The sequence below is a fragment of the Hypanus sabinus genome, chromosome 20 (genome assembly GCF_030144855.1).
Source record: "Hypanus sabinus isolate sHypSab1 chromosome 20, sHypSab1.hap1, whole genome shotgun sequence".
In the NCBI taxonomy this organism is placed as follows: Eukaryota; Metazoa; Chordata; class Chondrichthyes; order Myliobatiformes; family Dasyatidae; genus Hypanus; species Hypanus sabinus.
The window spans coordinates 63822069-63837900 of NC_082725.1; the positions used below are offsets into that span (position 1 = coordinate 63822069).

Consider the following 15832-nt stretch of genomic DNA (forward strand, 5'->3'; position numbering starts at 1 on the left):
CATCTGGCCCATTGAGCCAGCCCTGCCATTCAATAAGATCATGGCTGATCTGTCTGTAAACTCATCTCCATCTACCTGCCTTTTCCCCATAACCCTTATATTTAGTGAAGAAGCCTCAACTGCTTCCCTGGGTTGAGAATTTCACAGATTCACCAGTCTCTGGGAAAAAGTTTCTCCCCATCTCCGTTCTAAATCTTCTCCCCTGAATCTTGAGGCAATGTCCCCTAGTTCTAGCCTCACCTACCAATGGAGAAACCTTTCCTACTCCTATCTTATCTATATCCCTTTCAAAATTTTGTATGTTTCTATAAGATCCCCTCTTATTCTTCTAATTCCAGAGACTCAATTCCCAGGCGACTCAATCTCTCCTCATAAGTTAACCCCTTCATCTCTGGAATCAACCTGGTGAACCTCCTCTGCACTGCCTCCAAAGCCAGTATATCCTTCCTTAAGTATGGAGACCAGAACTGTACGCAGTACTCCAGGTGCAGTCTCACCAGTACCCTGTATAGTTGCAGCATTACCTCTCTGCTCTTGAATTCAAACCTTCTAGCAATGAAGGCCAATATTCCACTTGCCTTCTTAATAACCTGTTGTACATACAAGCCAACCTTTAGCGATTAATGAACAAGCACTCCCAACTCCCTCTGCACAACAGCATGCTGCAATCTTTCACTATTTAAATAATAATCTGCTCTTCTATTATTCCTTCCAAAGTGGATGATCTCGCAGTTATCAACATTGTATTCCATCTTCTAGACCTTGGCCTACTCATTTAACCTATCTATATCCCTCTGCAGACTCTCCACATCCTCTGTATAATTTGCTTTTCCGCTCAGTTTAATGTCATCAGCAAATTTTGCTACACTATACTCAGTCCTCTCTTCCAAATCATCAATGTAAATGGCAAACAGCTGCGGGCCCAGCACCGACCCCTGTGGCACCCCACTCACCACCAACTGACAACCGGAGAAATACTCATTTCTACTAACTCTCTGCCTTATATTGGTTAACCAATCCACTATCCATGCCAATACACTTCCACCAACTCCATGCATCCCTCTCTTATTTATAAGTCTCTTGTGCGGCACCTTATCGAATGCCTTCTAGAAATACAAGTATATGACATCCACTTGTTCCCCTCTTTCCACTGCACTCATTATGTCCTCAAAGAACTCCAGTAAGTTTGTCAAACAGAACCCGCCCTTTCTGAATCCATGCTGCATCTGTCTAATGGAACCACTCCTTTCTAAATATTTTGCTATTTCTTCCTTAATGACAGCTTCAAGCATTTACCAGACTACAGATGTTAAGCTAACTGGCCTATAGTTGCCTGTCTTTTGCCTACATTCTTTTTTAAAAAATGGTGTGACATTTGCTGTCATCCAATCAGCCGGGACCTGCCCAGAGTCTACAGAGTTTTGATAAGTGATTACCAATGTGTCTACTATAACCTCCGCTAATTCCCTCAGCACCCTGGGATGCATCCCATCAGGACCAGGGGACTTATCTACCTTCAGGCCCCCTAGTTTGCTCATCACTATCTCTTTGGTGACAGTAATTTTATCAAGGTGCTCACTTCCCATTTTGTCTATAACATCATTCTTTGGGATATTAGATGTATCCTCCACCAAGAGGAGGAGCCATTTCCTTATCATCCAATATTAATTTCCCCTTCTCATCTTCCAAGGGACCTACATTGATTTTAACCACCCTCTTCTGCTTTATATATTTATAAAACTTTTGCTATGTTTTTATATTTTGTGCTAATTTACTTTCATACTCTATCTTCCCTTTCCTTATTTCTCATTAGTTTTTCTTTGTTGCTTTTTAAAGTTTTCTCAATCCTCCAGTCTCCCACTACTCTGTGACTTTGTACACAAGCTTTTAATTTGATACTATCTTTTATTTCCTTAGTTATCCAAGGCTGGCTCTCCCCACACATACTGTCCTTACTTTTGACTGGAATATACTTTTGTTGAGCACTGTGAAAAATCTCTTTGAAAGTATTCCACTGTTCCTCAACTGTCCTACCAAATAGCCTGTTCTGCCAATTCACATTAGCCAATTCCTCCCTCATCCTGTTGTAGTCTCCCTTGTTTAAGCATAATACACTCATTTTAGATCTAGCTATTTCATCCTCTATCTGTATGCAAAATTCAATCATACTACGATCACTCTTTCCAAGAGGATCCCTGTCTACAAGATCGTTAATCTTACCCATCTCACTGCACAGGACTAGATCTAAGATAGCATTTTCCCTTGCAGGTTCACTGGCACGCTGCTCAAGAAAGCCATCACGGATGAATTCTATGAAGTCCTTCTCAAGACTTCCTTAACCAACCTGATACACCCAATCTATGTGGAAGTTAAAATCCTCCATGACTACTGCCATTCCATTCTTACAAGTGCTATGCCTGTGCTCCCCCCTCCTCCTTTTTGAGAATCGCAAGATTGCTATTAAGTCAGGTCAGGAGACCCAGGAAATGAGAGAAAGACATACAGAATCCACAAAGAGTTTGGAATGTGTCCTGGCCTCCGAAAGGTGGAACCATTGATAACGGCTATTGTCTCTTGGAGACTGAATTGTGTATTGAGCGCTGTGCTATTCATCGATGCCCTCAAGGAATCAGGCAACGTGGGCTGGTTGAGGGATGGCATCCGCCCCAACCTGATTCACATCTGAGACCCTGTGAGTGGGGATAAAAGAGGGTCTGGGGGAACAGCCCCTCAGACACACCAGAAGAAACGCTCGAAATCCTGTAACAGCGTAATAGGGAAAGCCACGTGCGTCCTTTTCCATTTGCCTCGGAATCGGTGGGCCTTGCCACAGGAGAACGGCTTTAGCTAACAACAAAGGGGAAATCAGCCCCCAACGACTCTCGAAGGATTGACATCATAAAAGGAATGGGCAAGTTAAACCTCCGTCTTTCTCTCCAACCAAAAGCTGCAGTTTATATTTCCATCGGACAATACGTTATCCCCTAGACAACGATAGAGCTATTTCTTGTTGATTACTATTATAGCCGCGCTTTTAGATTTAGTATTGACAACGTATATTATCTGTATGTTTGCATTGATATTATTTTTGTGTATTTTTATCAATAAATACTGTTAAAAATAGTACCATCAGACTTCAATGGACCTCTCCATCTTTGCTGGTAAGTGACCCAGTTACGGGGTACGTAACACAAGCCTCAGTTATTTCTTGGTTAATTGCCTCTGCCACTACAATATTTTTGTTAGGTGACCTATAGACAACACCCACCAGTGATTTTTTTCCCTTTACTATTTCTAATCTCTACCCAGATGGACTCAACATTCTGCTCTGTAGATCTTATATCATCTCTCACAATCGCCCTGATCTCATCCTAATCAAGAGCGCCACCCCACCTCCTCTACCTCTCCTTCCGTATTACCTGATACCCTTGGATACTTAATTCCCAGTCATCTCCACCTTGCAACCAGGTTTCTGTAATCGCCACTAAATCATATGCCTTGGTGCTGATCTGTGCTACAAGTTCACTAACCTCGTTTCTAATACTATGGGCATTTAGATAAAGTGCCCTTATACTCATTGTCCTTTTAGAATCTAGTGACCTGTGTGATTTTTGCTTGTTACTTTTATGCACTCTACTCTTACTTTTTTCTTCACTAACTCGAGCTTTGATCTCTGCATCACTTCCCTTTTCCTTTCTGTGTGGGTTCCCATCATCCTGCCAAACTAGTTTAAAACCTCTCCAACAGCACTAGGAAACAACCTCCCTAGGACATTGATCCAAGCCCTACCCACATGTAGACCGTCCAGTTGGTACCGGTCCCACCTCCCCCAGAAGTGGTTCCATTGCCTCAAGAATCTGAAACCCTCTCTCCGCTCAAGCCACATATCCATTCTAGCGATCCTGCTATTCCAGCTCTGGCTAGCACGTGGCACCAGTAATAATCCTGAGATATAACCTTTGAGGTCTTACTCTTTATCTCCAAGCTCCCTAAATTCAGAAGGTGCTTGAAACACTCAGTAGGCCAGGGAAAAATTGGAAATCTTAAACTGTTTTTCTTTCTATAGGTGCTGCCTGACCTGCTGATTGCTTCCAGCCTCTGCTTTTTTTATATTCACGATGAGAATAGATGACTAATGCAGAGGCCGATGGGCATGACCAGCTCATAGTCGTGATCCTACAGTATACTGGTAATTCAAACACCCAATCATATGTATGGTTTATGTGCCCCATTTAGCACCTTGCATCTCATTGCACTCGCAGTGCTGATTTTTGTTTGACCTTGCCTATTTATTCCAGCTAATTCCTATTGCATACCCTGGCCCCTCCAAACCAGTACCCAGCATCTTCAGGTAGCATTTGCAATACAACATAGCCCAACTCTTCTTGCTCAAGGCCAGGTCAAACTGGTTGTAAATGCATAACAACCTTTGATCTGAGCAGAGGACGAGTATACCTAACACACTGATCTGAATACCTCTAAACACTATCACGCCTGTCTCCTTTCTAATGGATTCTATGCAACACACAGACAAGACAGGGACTTGACTCCAGACTTTAAGGTGAAGTTGCATCCTACCTGTACCACTAATGCCTGCATGGGTGATGGTAGCCGTCAGAGATTTTTCTGTCAAATACACACTGGTTTGGTCTGGGTGGATCACCCATTTTAAAACTGATATGATCCTACAGGAAATTACCTTTGACAGGATCTGTACATAGAACAGACAGGTGGGCATCACAGCTATTTTGAGAGCAGTGTATATTGGGAATGAAACTCTAAATGTTCAGTATGCATCTGACAAGAAGGACCCTTCCCAATGCCAACCAAGCAGTGTACGCAAACAGTAATGTACTGCTATGTGCTGAGGCAGTCCCTGTTCTTAGGATAGGCTTGGCCTCACTGCCGTGCAACTTTTTATTTATCTGTGCTTGGCCACCCTACCTGTCCTTCATGAAAAGTTTCTGCAGCAAACACTTTTGACCACAAGTCCATCAAGAAGCGATTAGCACAGAATATCCAGCAGGGAAGGAAGGACATGATGGGATGTCCTTTACAACCAGTTTGATCTGGCCTTGAGCAAGAAGAGTTGGGCTATGTTCTATTGCAAATGCTATGGGTGTCTGGTTTGGAGGGGCCAGGGTATGCAATAGGAATTAGCTGGAGCAAATAGGCAAGGTCAAACAAAAATTAGCACTGCGAGTGTAATGAGATGCAAGGTGCTAAACGGGATGCTTTCCCCAATCAGACTGTCAACCATGTGAGATCACCCATTCACTACCATCGGCCCCATAGCTCAGGTTCTCAACATTGCTCATTTCTACCTCCTGCCAAAGAGCTACAATCCTAAAATGTTCTGGTTGGCCCATTGTTTCTGGTTGCTCATACCCCACTGAACTCATATCTGCATTTCTCAACTTTTCGCCCTTGGTTCAGTTGCTTTCTACCTACATCCATGACACTTCACATGCCCTCAATCACTTCAAGCTCCCTAGCCCAGATCACCTTATTTTTTACTATGGACATCTGTAGTAAAAATAAGGTGGTCCAGGCCAGGGAACTAAAACTAATTGGAACTAAAAGGACATCCAGTTCCTATACACTTTCATCACCCATCAGGAAGGCCTTAAAGCTCTCCATTTATGTTCACTTTTTTCAAAGAAGAAAATCTCAACACTTCACCTGTGAATCTGTACCTGATGCTCCCAGTGTGGCCTCCTCTACGTCAGTGAGACCTGGCACAAATCGGGGGGCCACTTTGTTGAACACCTGCTCTCTGCATGACACATAAGGCAAGATCCCCCAGTGGCTACCCTTTTCAATCTGACGTGGCCTCTTCTACCATGACGAGGCCAAACTTAAGATTGGAGGAGTAACACCTCATCTTCTATTGGGTAGCCTCAAATTTGATGGCACAGACATCAATTTCTCTAAATTCTGATGATTATTTCCCCCTCCTCACAATTACCCTCTCACACCTTCTCACCTGCCTATCACCACCCTCTACCAGCTTGTACTCCATGCCCTCTTCCTACCCACCCCTTATTCAGGCTTCTGGCCCATTCCTTTCCAATCTAATCTTGAAGGGCCTTGGCATAAGATGTTGACTACTTATTCCCCACCATAGATGCTGCCTGTCTTCCTGAGTTCCTCCATCATTTTGTGTGTGTGCTCAACATCTCCAGAATCAGCAAAATCTCTTTTATTTTCAAATCATTTGGTAGAATGCCTCATCACCAGAACACAACAGTAAGCACCAAGATATTCCTTTGCTGGCAGTGTCAGGGTCCGCCTTGTCAGATCCTTCCTACACGTTCAGAGTCTCAAAACACACAGCTCTAAAGATAGCTATTTGCAAACATATGAGAAAGGATACAAGTTATCTTGTTAAGGTTCTGTCCAAGCTGCTTTGTAATAGAATACTTGGTGATCTCCGGCTGTTAAGAGGGACACACACTGAGATGAACATCAAGTGCCGCTGGAAGAATATCAATTCAATAAATTTGATCTGCCTGAAACTTGGGCTTCCAGTGCAATGGCATGTTTATAAGAGACTGCTGTCAACTCACACATCCAGGCTGCACTGAAGTTCTGCGCAGTCAAAGCAAAGGTTTTGTGAGGAAGGATGGTAACTTAGAATCCTGTCACCACAAGACACTGAAGACCATGTCAGAGTCCCTCAAACACTTAAAGGGTGTATTGTTCAAGGAGGCTACATGAGCAGCATTGGTTTTATATAACAATGTATTAACTTGATAGTACTACAAATGCATTGGCTTCACAACACGATGAATGTAGACTTGAAAGTATGAATGTCTTGTACTGTTTTGTATTTCATGTGGATATATTCTGTTTTGTATTTCATGTGGATATATTCAAGACCATTTTTGAAATTAAAAAACATTGAGTTGGAACCAAGCATCCTGTTAAAATGGTCTAGTGAGTCTTTGCTCCACAGAGAGCACAAGGCTGGTGGAACAATTTAGGGAGGGAGTTTGGCGGGTGGAGGAAAATGAGTGAAGGAAAAGTCAGGGTTATGGGAGACGAGAGGGGCTGGAGGGGAAGGCGGGGAGGTATTATGGTGATTGAGGGAAGGGGGAAATTACAGCAATGGTAAAAAGAAAGAGGATTAGGGAAAGTGTAGACAACAGTATGTGTGCTTGTGCATATCAAATGCATAGGAACGGTGTGGACATAATGTGAGAAGGTGTCATTGTATACTCTCAAATTTATTTACTAATACTATTTAAGCACTTATACTACATCCATTACTTTTATACCACTTGAGCAGCTGGTGCACATCACAAGTCCTGGTTAACACCAGGCAGACAACCCATCTTATAAAGACACTGCCCATAAGGCAGCAGTAGCAAACCACTTATGTCGAAAAATTTGTCACCATGATCGCCTACGTCATATGAAACGGCACATGATGATGATACCAATAAACAACAGAACCCTCCTGCTTATATTGCCTATTCTCATTTTCCTGAGCAAAAATATAGCATTTGCCAGCATTAAACTTAATCTGCTAACTCTTCTATACCTCCTCCCAACCCTCAACCCAAAGGCTCATCTACATCACTGGTTTGCTTACCCTTCAAATTTGTAGACATCAACAAATCATTGATCAGTTGATTGCTGGGGACCTCTATGCTGCCCTCTAGTTTGGGGAAAAAAGGTTTTATTACCATTCTCTATTACTTATTAATCATCTAGATTTCTATTGAGGCTGTTACAGTCCACATTTATCCAGGCTAATGCTAATTCTTTCCTGGATCATTAGTGCCTAGCATTTTCTCTACTTCAGTAGTTAAACCAACTTATAGGCAGGTCCTGGGTCATCTCTACACTCCCTTCCCCCCAAAAATGCAGTTTTCCAGTTCATGGACAATAGCCCTGAAAGTATAGATTTTAGGATTATTTTACCTAAGGCCTATTGAATTCCTGCTCATAATTCCCTCAGCAACTTTGAATACATCCCTTCAGGACAGTGATTTACTCATATTAATTTCAGATTTATTGTATAGGCTTAGTTAGTAGTGATTATCAAGCTGAAGGCATAAACCTTCCAAAGGGATTCAAAGATGATGTGATACAATTCTACATTGAACTTTCTCAGGTCTCTTCATAAAACTAATGTTCTACTTAAGTTGAAAAGATTGGAAAGGGTGCTCCAAATAATGAATCAGTAATTATTTCCAAGATTGAAATAGGTAGATTTTCTGTAACATGGAGAAACCAAGAAATGGGGATCAGGCAGAAAGTGGAGTATTTAATGGAATGGCAGAACAATCGAGGTGCTGTATGGTCTTCAGCTACTCATTTTTTCTTAAGTTGTGACAAGTTGTTAATAGTCTACATTAAGAGAAATTACAGTAATGTGCAAAAGTCTTAGACACCCTAGATTTTTTATATACATTTTGTTTGTAATGCTTATTTTTATCTTCTGCATTAATGTGCCAGTACAAAACAGTAAATTTTATACTTCCAAAATTTATTTTCCAAAAAATTAAGTGTTAAAGAGTTTTTGTGTTTTGTTAAAGAAAGTAACATATTAAATAACTGACCACTTTTCAAATAAAAACTTTATAGGTATATAACCCAGTGCATAGTTAAACAAAGATAACCAACGGGAAGCTAATGATCAATGATGTAATGAGTTGAATGAACAAACTGATTAACTAAAACAATTGGCAGAAGGAATCAAACTGGGTGAAGGACAACCAAACTAAAAGCTGAGGCTGTGGTAGGTATGACAGTTTAACCTTCAAGTCATCATTTCTTACACCATGGCAGTTTAAACAATAAAGGTACTTGCCAGTAAATACAGATCTCTCTGGGCCTCACTAATCATTGTTGTAAAAGGTAGTTCTTACAATGCCATTCACGTACATCTTACATATATCTGGAATTATGCAAAGAATGCACAATCAAATATATTTACAATATTACTCAAATATTAAATACATTACACACCTCCCTGCTTAGCTATAAATTCCAAATCAATATAGAATATATCTCAACTCAATATGTAACGTATTTGCTGTGTGTGCATGCATGTACATCTGTACGTATATATACGTACAGTTTACAATATACAATATAATTGCTATGGAGGATTTCTTATTCTTGTGATTTCTTATTCTTCTTTTCCTGACAAAGGGCATTACTCTGCTTGGCAGGTGATACTTGAGGCTGAGAAACAAACTTAGGTTCTTGGGTCTCCTCTAAGCTAGTTGTAGAAGTTGACTTTGGGACTGCAGGAAATGATTCTGACAGCACAGGCTGTCTTTCTTCTCTGACAAGCAACTCTGCTCTCCTCAACTGATCTCCAGGAGAGGGGTCCAGTTCTGCCCTTCATATCTCCAAATACACTCTTCTGATCACCTCTTTAATCCTTTGCCAGGACTGCTTGTCCAGGAATGAAAATTTGAACCTCACTGTTTGAGGAGCCCTCAATTTGACTCAGCTGTTTTTCCTGCATACTCCTGAGATTGGGTTTGAGGAGATTCAAGTGTAAACACAAGGGATGATTCAGGAATAGCATAGCTGGTGAATCATTGGTAATGGAGAGAGCTACATTGTGATATGCAAAAGGAAATTGGTAAGCTTTTGATTCGGTGTCAGTGTAGTGTGTTCTGCTGACATTGCTCGCAGTGTGTTTCTTAGACTTTGGACAAACTATTCCAAATCATTTGCAGCTGGGTGAACATAAGACATAGGAGCAAAATTAGACCATTTGGATCATCAAGTCTGCTCCACCATTCAATCATGGCAGATCCTTATTTCCCCTCCTCAGCCCCACTCCCCAGCTTTCTCCCTGTAACCTTTGATGCCGTATCCAATCAAGAACCTATCAAGCTCTGCCTTAAATACACCCTATAACCTGGCCTCCACAGCTGCCTGTGGTAACAAATTCCACAAATTCATCACCATCTGGCAAAGGAAATTTCTTTTTCTTAAATGGACGTCCCTCTACCTTGAGCCTGTGCCCTCTTGTCCTAGACTTTCCCCACCATGGGAAACACCCTTTCCACATCTACTCTGTCTAGGCCTTCCAACATTGAAAAGGTTTCAATGAGAGCCCCCCCCCCTCATCCTAAAGTGATATAGTGAAGATGTAATATGCCTTATTCCATTCATTTTCAGGAACAACAAACTGTGATCCATTGTCACCGTCTAAGTGTTCTGGAACACCAATCCTTGAGAGGAGGCTTCTGAACTTATCAACAGTGTGTGAGACTGTAGCTGAGGCTGTTGGGAACACTTCTGGCCAGTTTGTAGCTGCATTCACTACCACCAAGAAATTTGTGTCCATGAATGGTCTGGCAAAATACACATGGGCAATGTAGGCCATTCTCAGGGAATGAGAGGTGCTGCTCTTGGTATCTCCTGGATGTGTTGGTATCCCAAATAGAGCATGGCAAGCTGCTCAATGTGTTGATCTATCCCAGGCCACCAGACAAAGCTTCAAGCCAACACTTTCATTTTGATCACACCTAGATGACCGGCATTTAGCTCTCCAACACTTTAGCTCTCAGCTTGGATGGTACAACATGGCAAATTCCTCCCAGCACTGTTAAAAGTGGGGAAACTGGAATTTCTGCTGTATATTCAAGCCATTTTGGGTTGCCAGGTGGACCTGAGACAGTGTGGTATTTTTTCTGGTTTCTCTTTTAATCATCTCTGATGTAATAGGGAGAATTTTGAATTGTATTAGCAAGAATACGTCCAAGAGGCGCGTCCGCTTTTATAAATGCTTCAAGTATTTCCTTTACCAAGGGTAAACAGGGCAATTCATCAGCATTTCCATAATTAGTTGTCCTGTTGAATTAATCTTGTAATTGTGTCCTCCAAGAAAAAGAACCCATCTCTGCACTTGTGGAACACCCTTCTGTGGATTAAAAATGGACACTAGTGGTTGATGATCAGTTATGAGAGCAAACTTTCTCCCATACAAGTACTGGTTGAAATGTTTTACACCCCAAACCAGACTCAAAGCTGCTCTGTCAATCTGTGCACAATTTTCTCTGGGGTGGTAAGGGAACGTGATGAAAAATCATGCACTTACATCACTCATAACCTGTGACAATACTACACTGACATCACAAGGTGTCACAGACAAGTGACAAGTTTCACTGGACAAAGTGAGTAGAATGTTTGAGGTCACTATTTTCTTTGCATTCTGAATGAGAACTAAAGAAATGAGAACAAATCTTCAGAAAAATAAAACACTGCTATGTTTAGGCGATTGAAACCAATGACTTGGGGTGAGACATTAAGATTGAAACTACATTAGGTAAAACAACAGACATACATTTCTGGTAATTGTTGGTTACTGAAACCTCAAGATGAATCAGGGAAAGCATTAAGTGGCCATCTCCTGTATTAGTACACCATTAAAGTCATATCCTCGCCACTTAATGAACAGTTCAGGACAAATAGCTATCCCTCAATCCTGCAACAAAAGAGGTGTCTGCTGTTTATGATCAGAAACTATCAGACCAGCCACCAGTATCCAAATAATCAGAGACTTTCTGCTAATTGGCGTGTACTACCATTACGGAAAGTTAACTATCTACATTCAAAATATAAACGTAGATGATTGTAGCCATTGGAGCTGCAGTTAATCGTTTGTTGTCAGTGTACAAAAAGTATGAAACATTGTGTCATGAGTGGAGAAACGGATTCTCTCCCAAAGATCTACGATTTTGAATAAATCCTTTTATATCCCTCAATGGAAAGCTGAACTGGTAGATATAAAAGTTTGGTGTACATTTGCGTGTGGTGTGAGGGTTTTTGTAAGGAGCCAGCTATCAGACAGCATTGGGTAGTTTGGTAAAACAGGGCCACCAGTTGTGAATGGTGGTTACTGACCATGGTGGATACTTGTTCAGAGTATACAAGAGTGCACTCATTCATGTGTAATAACCTTGTGCTAACACAGCTTTATATGAAAGGGAATACAAATGTTGTAAGGAGTAATGTGGTACTGTTTAATATGGGAATTAGGAGGTAAACATTTGAGAGAAATTATACCCAGATATGCCTGTCAGGATGATGCCGATTGAGATCAGGCAAGGGCAGGCCTAGAATCCTGATGACCCTAGCCCAGTGAGAAGCAGAACATTCTGAATGATCAGCCCTCTGACTGCTGCTTGTGGGAAAGCAGAATTCCAGCAAAAGCTGGAAGAAAAGATCAAGGTTCACCAGAGGCACCAGAAAAAAACTTGCATATGTTGTTTAAAGCCAAATACCCAAGAAATGTGTGAGACAGTATGGCTCAGGGGCTTCTGGGTGACCCGGAGTGCCAGTAATGAAGATAGAAAGATCTACTTTGGGGGGGGGGGGGGGGGTGAGGAATGAGGACTGGCCAATTTAGTGAGAATATATGGAGACGAAGGACCTTTGTAAACCTTAAAGTATGAGGGACAGAGCAAAACAGCAGCAATATAATCCTCCACAGAGAGAATTAGAGGGAGACCAGGCAATCCTCTCACAACCAGGTGACCAAAAATGGATTTTGGGGGGGGGGGGGGACGGGGACAAAGAAGAGGACAAGCTTTGAGGGGTGGGGATAGGAGAGGACGAGCATGAGGAGTGAGGGTGTTGTACAAATGAGTTTGAATATTTCACTGAAATTTTCAAATTTAAATATATTACCTGTTTAAACAATGCATATATCTGCAATTTTACTTCATTTCCAGGATCTTTCTTTAAAGTTTTCAATTTATCCTTTGCATGATCAAATTCAGCTTCTGTTGCAACCATGGCCACTCTGGTTGTATGCAAATTAATTGTTGGCAAACCCCGGATCAATCTGTGAAATTAAGTCAAATAAAATTAACATTAAAAAACAAATGGATAAAGGGTTTTTATATAGTTACTCATTGTCATGGGTGCTCATGTGTCATTAGAAAAACACCTCAATTCAATTACCCATTTATGGCTTAGGTAACCACATTTCAAAATATTGTATTTTGGGTTATTGGTAATATTGAACAGTTAATTATGTTTGTAAAGTAGTTAAAACATTGTCTTGGCTAAAAACCCAACAGATTCACCAGTATTGATGCAAAGACAGGTTTTCCAGTTCCACATTGTGTTAAATCTGCGCTGAATGGTTACATTTTTCAAATTCTTCTAGCAAATTATTCATCAATACAAATGCAGTAATGGAAATGTGGGTGGCCTAGCCTTTATCTCATACTTGGAATATTAAAATAATGCCAATTAAAATTATAGTAAAAGCATTTGAATCTTCTGCTGTCTCTTACCTATACTGAGCAGTTTCAATAAAGTTAGCTTTATGATCAAAATACAATACTGTGCAAAAGTCTGAAGGGGGGGGGGGAATATATATATATATATATTTTCAATTATTTTTAATTACCAGTTAGGAAAAATATCCAATGATAAGCAAATGAACACACATTTGAAATCTGGTATTTGAAACGACTATAAATATAAAAGTTGTTAAGGTTTATTTCCTTTCAGAATCTTAATTACACAAAAGCACCTTATGGACAGAATTCTGCCTAGTGCGTTGCATTTCACCACTGTAATGTATAAACAGAGATCTGGAGCAAGAGTAAAATAGATTATTGAAAATGTTTTTGATACCATCAGTTCAGAATAGCCCTTTAAGAGTCCTCAAAGTGTAGGAAAATTCAGCATGTCCCTGAATACCTCCAACAAATCTTAACAGGTGCACTAAAGGCGGCATCCTATCTGGATGCATTAATTTGTGCTTATGAAACTGCTCTGCTCAAGACAAGAAATTGTACAAAGTACGAATGAAGCCCAGTTCATTATGGAAATCAGCCATGCTTTATTTCCTCAGGAAAGTAGCCAAGGATTCCTCCCAACCCAGTCATTCACTTGGTCTTTTCTGCAGGAAAGAGGAAAATCTTGGTAATAAGGATAGAAGCTCAAGGACAGCTTCTATCCTGCTGTTATAAGTCACCTGAAAATACATTTTCTACGATAAAGATGAAATCTTGTCCTGTCCCTTGCACTTTCTCTGTAACTATAGCACAATATTCTAGCGTCTTGTTTCCTTTGTGTACCACTATGATGTACTAATACATGGAATGATCTGTCTGGATGGCATACAAACAAAAGCCTTTCATTGCAATTTGGTAGGTGTGATAATACTAAACCAAATAGTTTTAATGTTGTGTAATACCCTGGGAAAGGTTTCACTGCTAACGCAATGCTCTTTCTGCAGAAGCCGTGTTTGGGTTATGGTTAGAAACAACAGGTGCATTTGAAAGTGAGCCATCCAATGAGGAGAGTGTGTTTAGTGTTATGTGCCTGACCTTGGTGTGAGCTGAGGTCCTTTGTTTGGCAGGAGATGGAGAGAGAAGACGCTGAAGAGAACCAGTCGGAGGATTTGACCCAGTGGGGGTCTGTGATTTAATGGATTGAAGTGTCGGGGTCTACTGAGGACTGCTGAATATGTATGACTTTTGGAAGAGTTGAGCTTCAACTTGAGCACATTTGACTGTTTAATTATAATGGGCTTTTTTTGTTTTTCTGTTCTTTACTAACCCTTTAGTTAAGATTCACAAGTATAATTCCTTTAATTGTAAGCAGTGCACTGTTATTTCTTGGCACTGAGTTGTAACAGGGTAGCAGATTATCAGCATCCACAGAAACTGGGATTTGGAAAGGGAGATCAATCTCAATCTCACTGGTTTGGCAGGACCTGAGTGTGTATTCTCTAGATTTATGCAGCCAAGGAAATCAGGAGGTATCAGTTGTATTGTTTGTATAATTCAGTCCATGCCGGGGAATTGACAATAAAGGGGAAATAAAAAGATATTTTAGAAAAACTCAGCCAGTCCAGCAGCAATTATGAAAAGAGAAGTAAGTTAGCATTTTGTGTCAGAGACTCTTCCTCAGGAGGTAAAGAGCAGAAACAATGCAAAAATAAACTATGGTAAAGGCAGATCAGGTGATAAGGAGCACGAGTACTGACAGCAAGATATTTAAAAAGAATGAGAAAACAATACAAGAATGAAAAACAATGACAAAGGAATTAACCTAAATTGGAAGATTCAAAACTTAATCTGAAGGCATCAAATTACCAAGATGCAAGATGTTCTTCTGATTTACACTGGGCCTCATTATGGCTCTGGTGCAGGCCATAGACAAACTATTTGGAATTACACTGGCATGCAATGGGAAGCACAGGTGCTCCACAAAGCAATCACCCAGTTTGGTTTTTCCATTGTAGAGGAGGCCATATTGTGAATACTGACTTGAATGGGGAAAATAAACGGCAAATGAATTGCTTCTCCTGAAATGATTGTTTGGATCCTGTATTGTGGAAAGCTAAGAGGTAAAGAACAGGTGTTGTATCTCATCCATTTGCCTTGGAATCAGAGGAGATGCAAGAGTTCCTTTTTTTTTGTAATAAAAAGAATGTTGCATGATGTACAGGAACACATTTATGTCCACAACCCCTTAATTATTAACCATTTTGATAATACCAACAAATAAATTATTGTGGACCAAGCTATCAATTGGAAAATCAATCCAGGTTTCAACATTTCCTTTTGGAATTTATGAAAAAAGCATAATCAAGATTCCCCTAAATAATTTCCCAGATTATGTAAACAGCAAATAATTTCCTATTTATATACATCTTCTTGTATTTGTTCCATTTTCAAGAGTAAAAAGTGTCCTGAATTCATTTTGTATCAGAGGATTTTAAACGAAAATCAATTGAATCCACATTCTGGTTAAGTCAGGAAAAGTTCTGCAAGACTAAAAATTTAGATTTTACATTGAAATGCCAGCAGCTGAAGATAAAACAAATTCA

At 40.5% G+C, this 15832-nt stretch overlaps 1 protein-coding gene across 2 annotated transcripts in view; it reads right to left on the reverse strand.

Annotated features, from left to right (window-relative positions):
- Positions 1–15832, reverse strand: part of eci2 (enoyl-CoA delta isomerase 2) — a 172909-nt gene that overhangs the window by 101396 nt on the left and 55681 nt on the right. For both annotated transcript variants that reach the window (XM_059945668.1, XM_059945669.1), the window contains one exon: positions 12667–12823. In XM_059945668.1, the coding sequence (XP_059801651.1) occupies positions 12667–12823 (157 nt within the window). The remainder of the gene's footprint in view (positions 1–12666; positions 12824–15832) is intronic.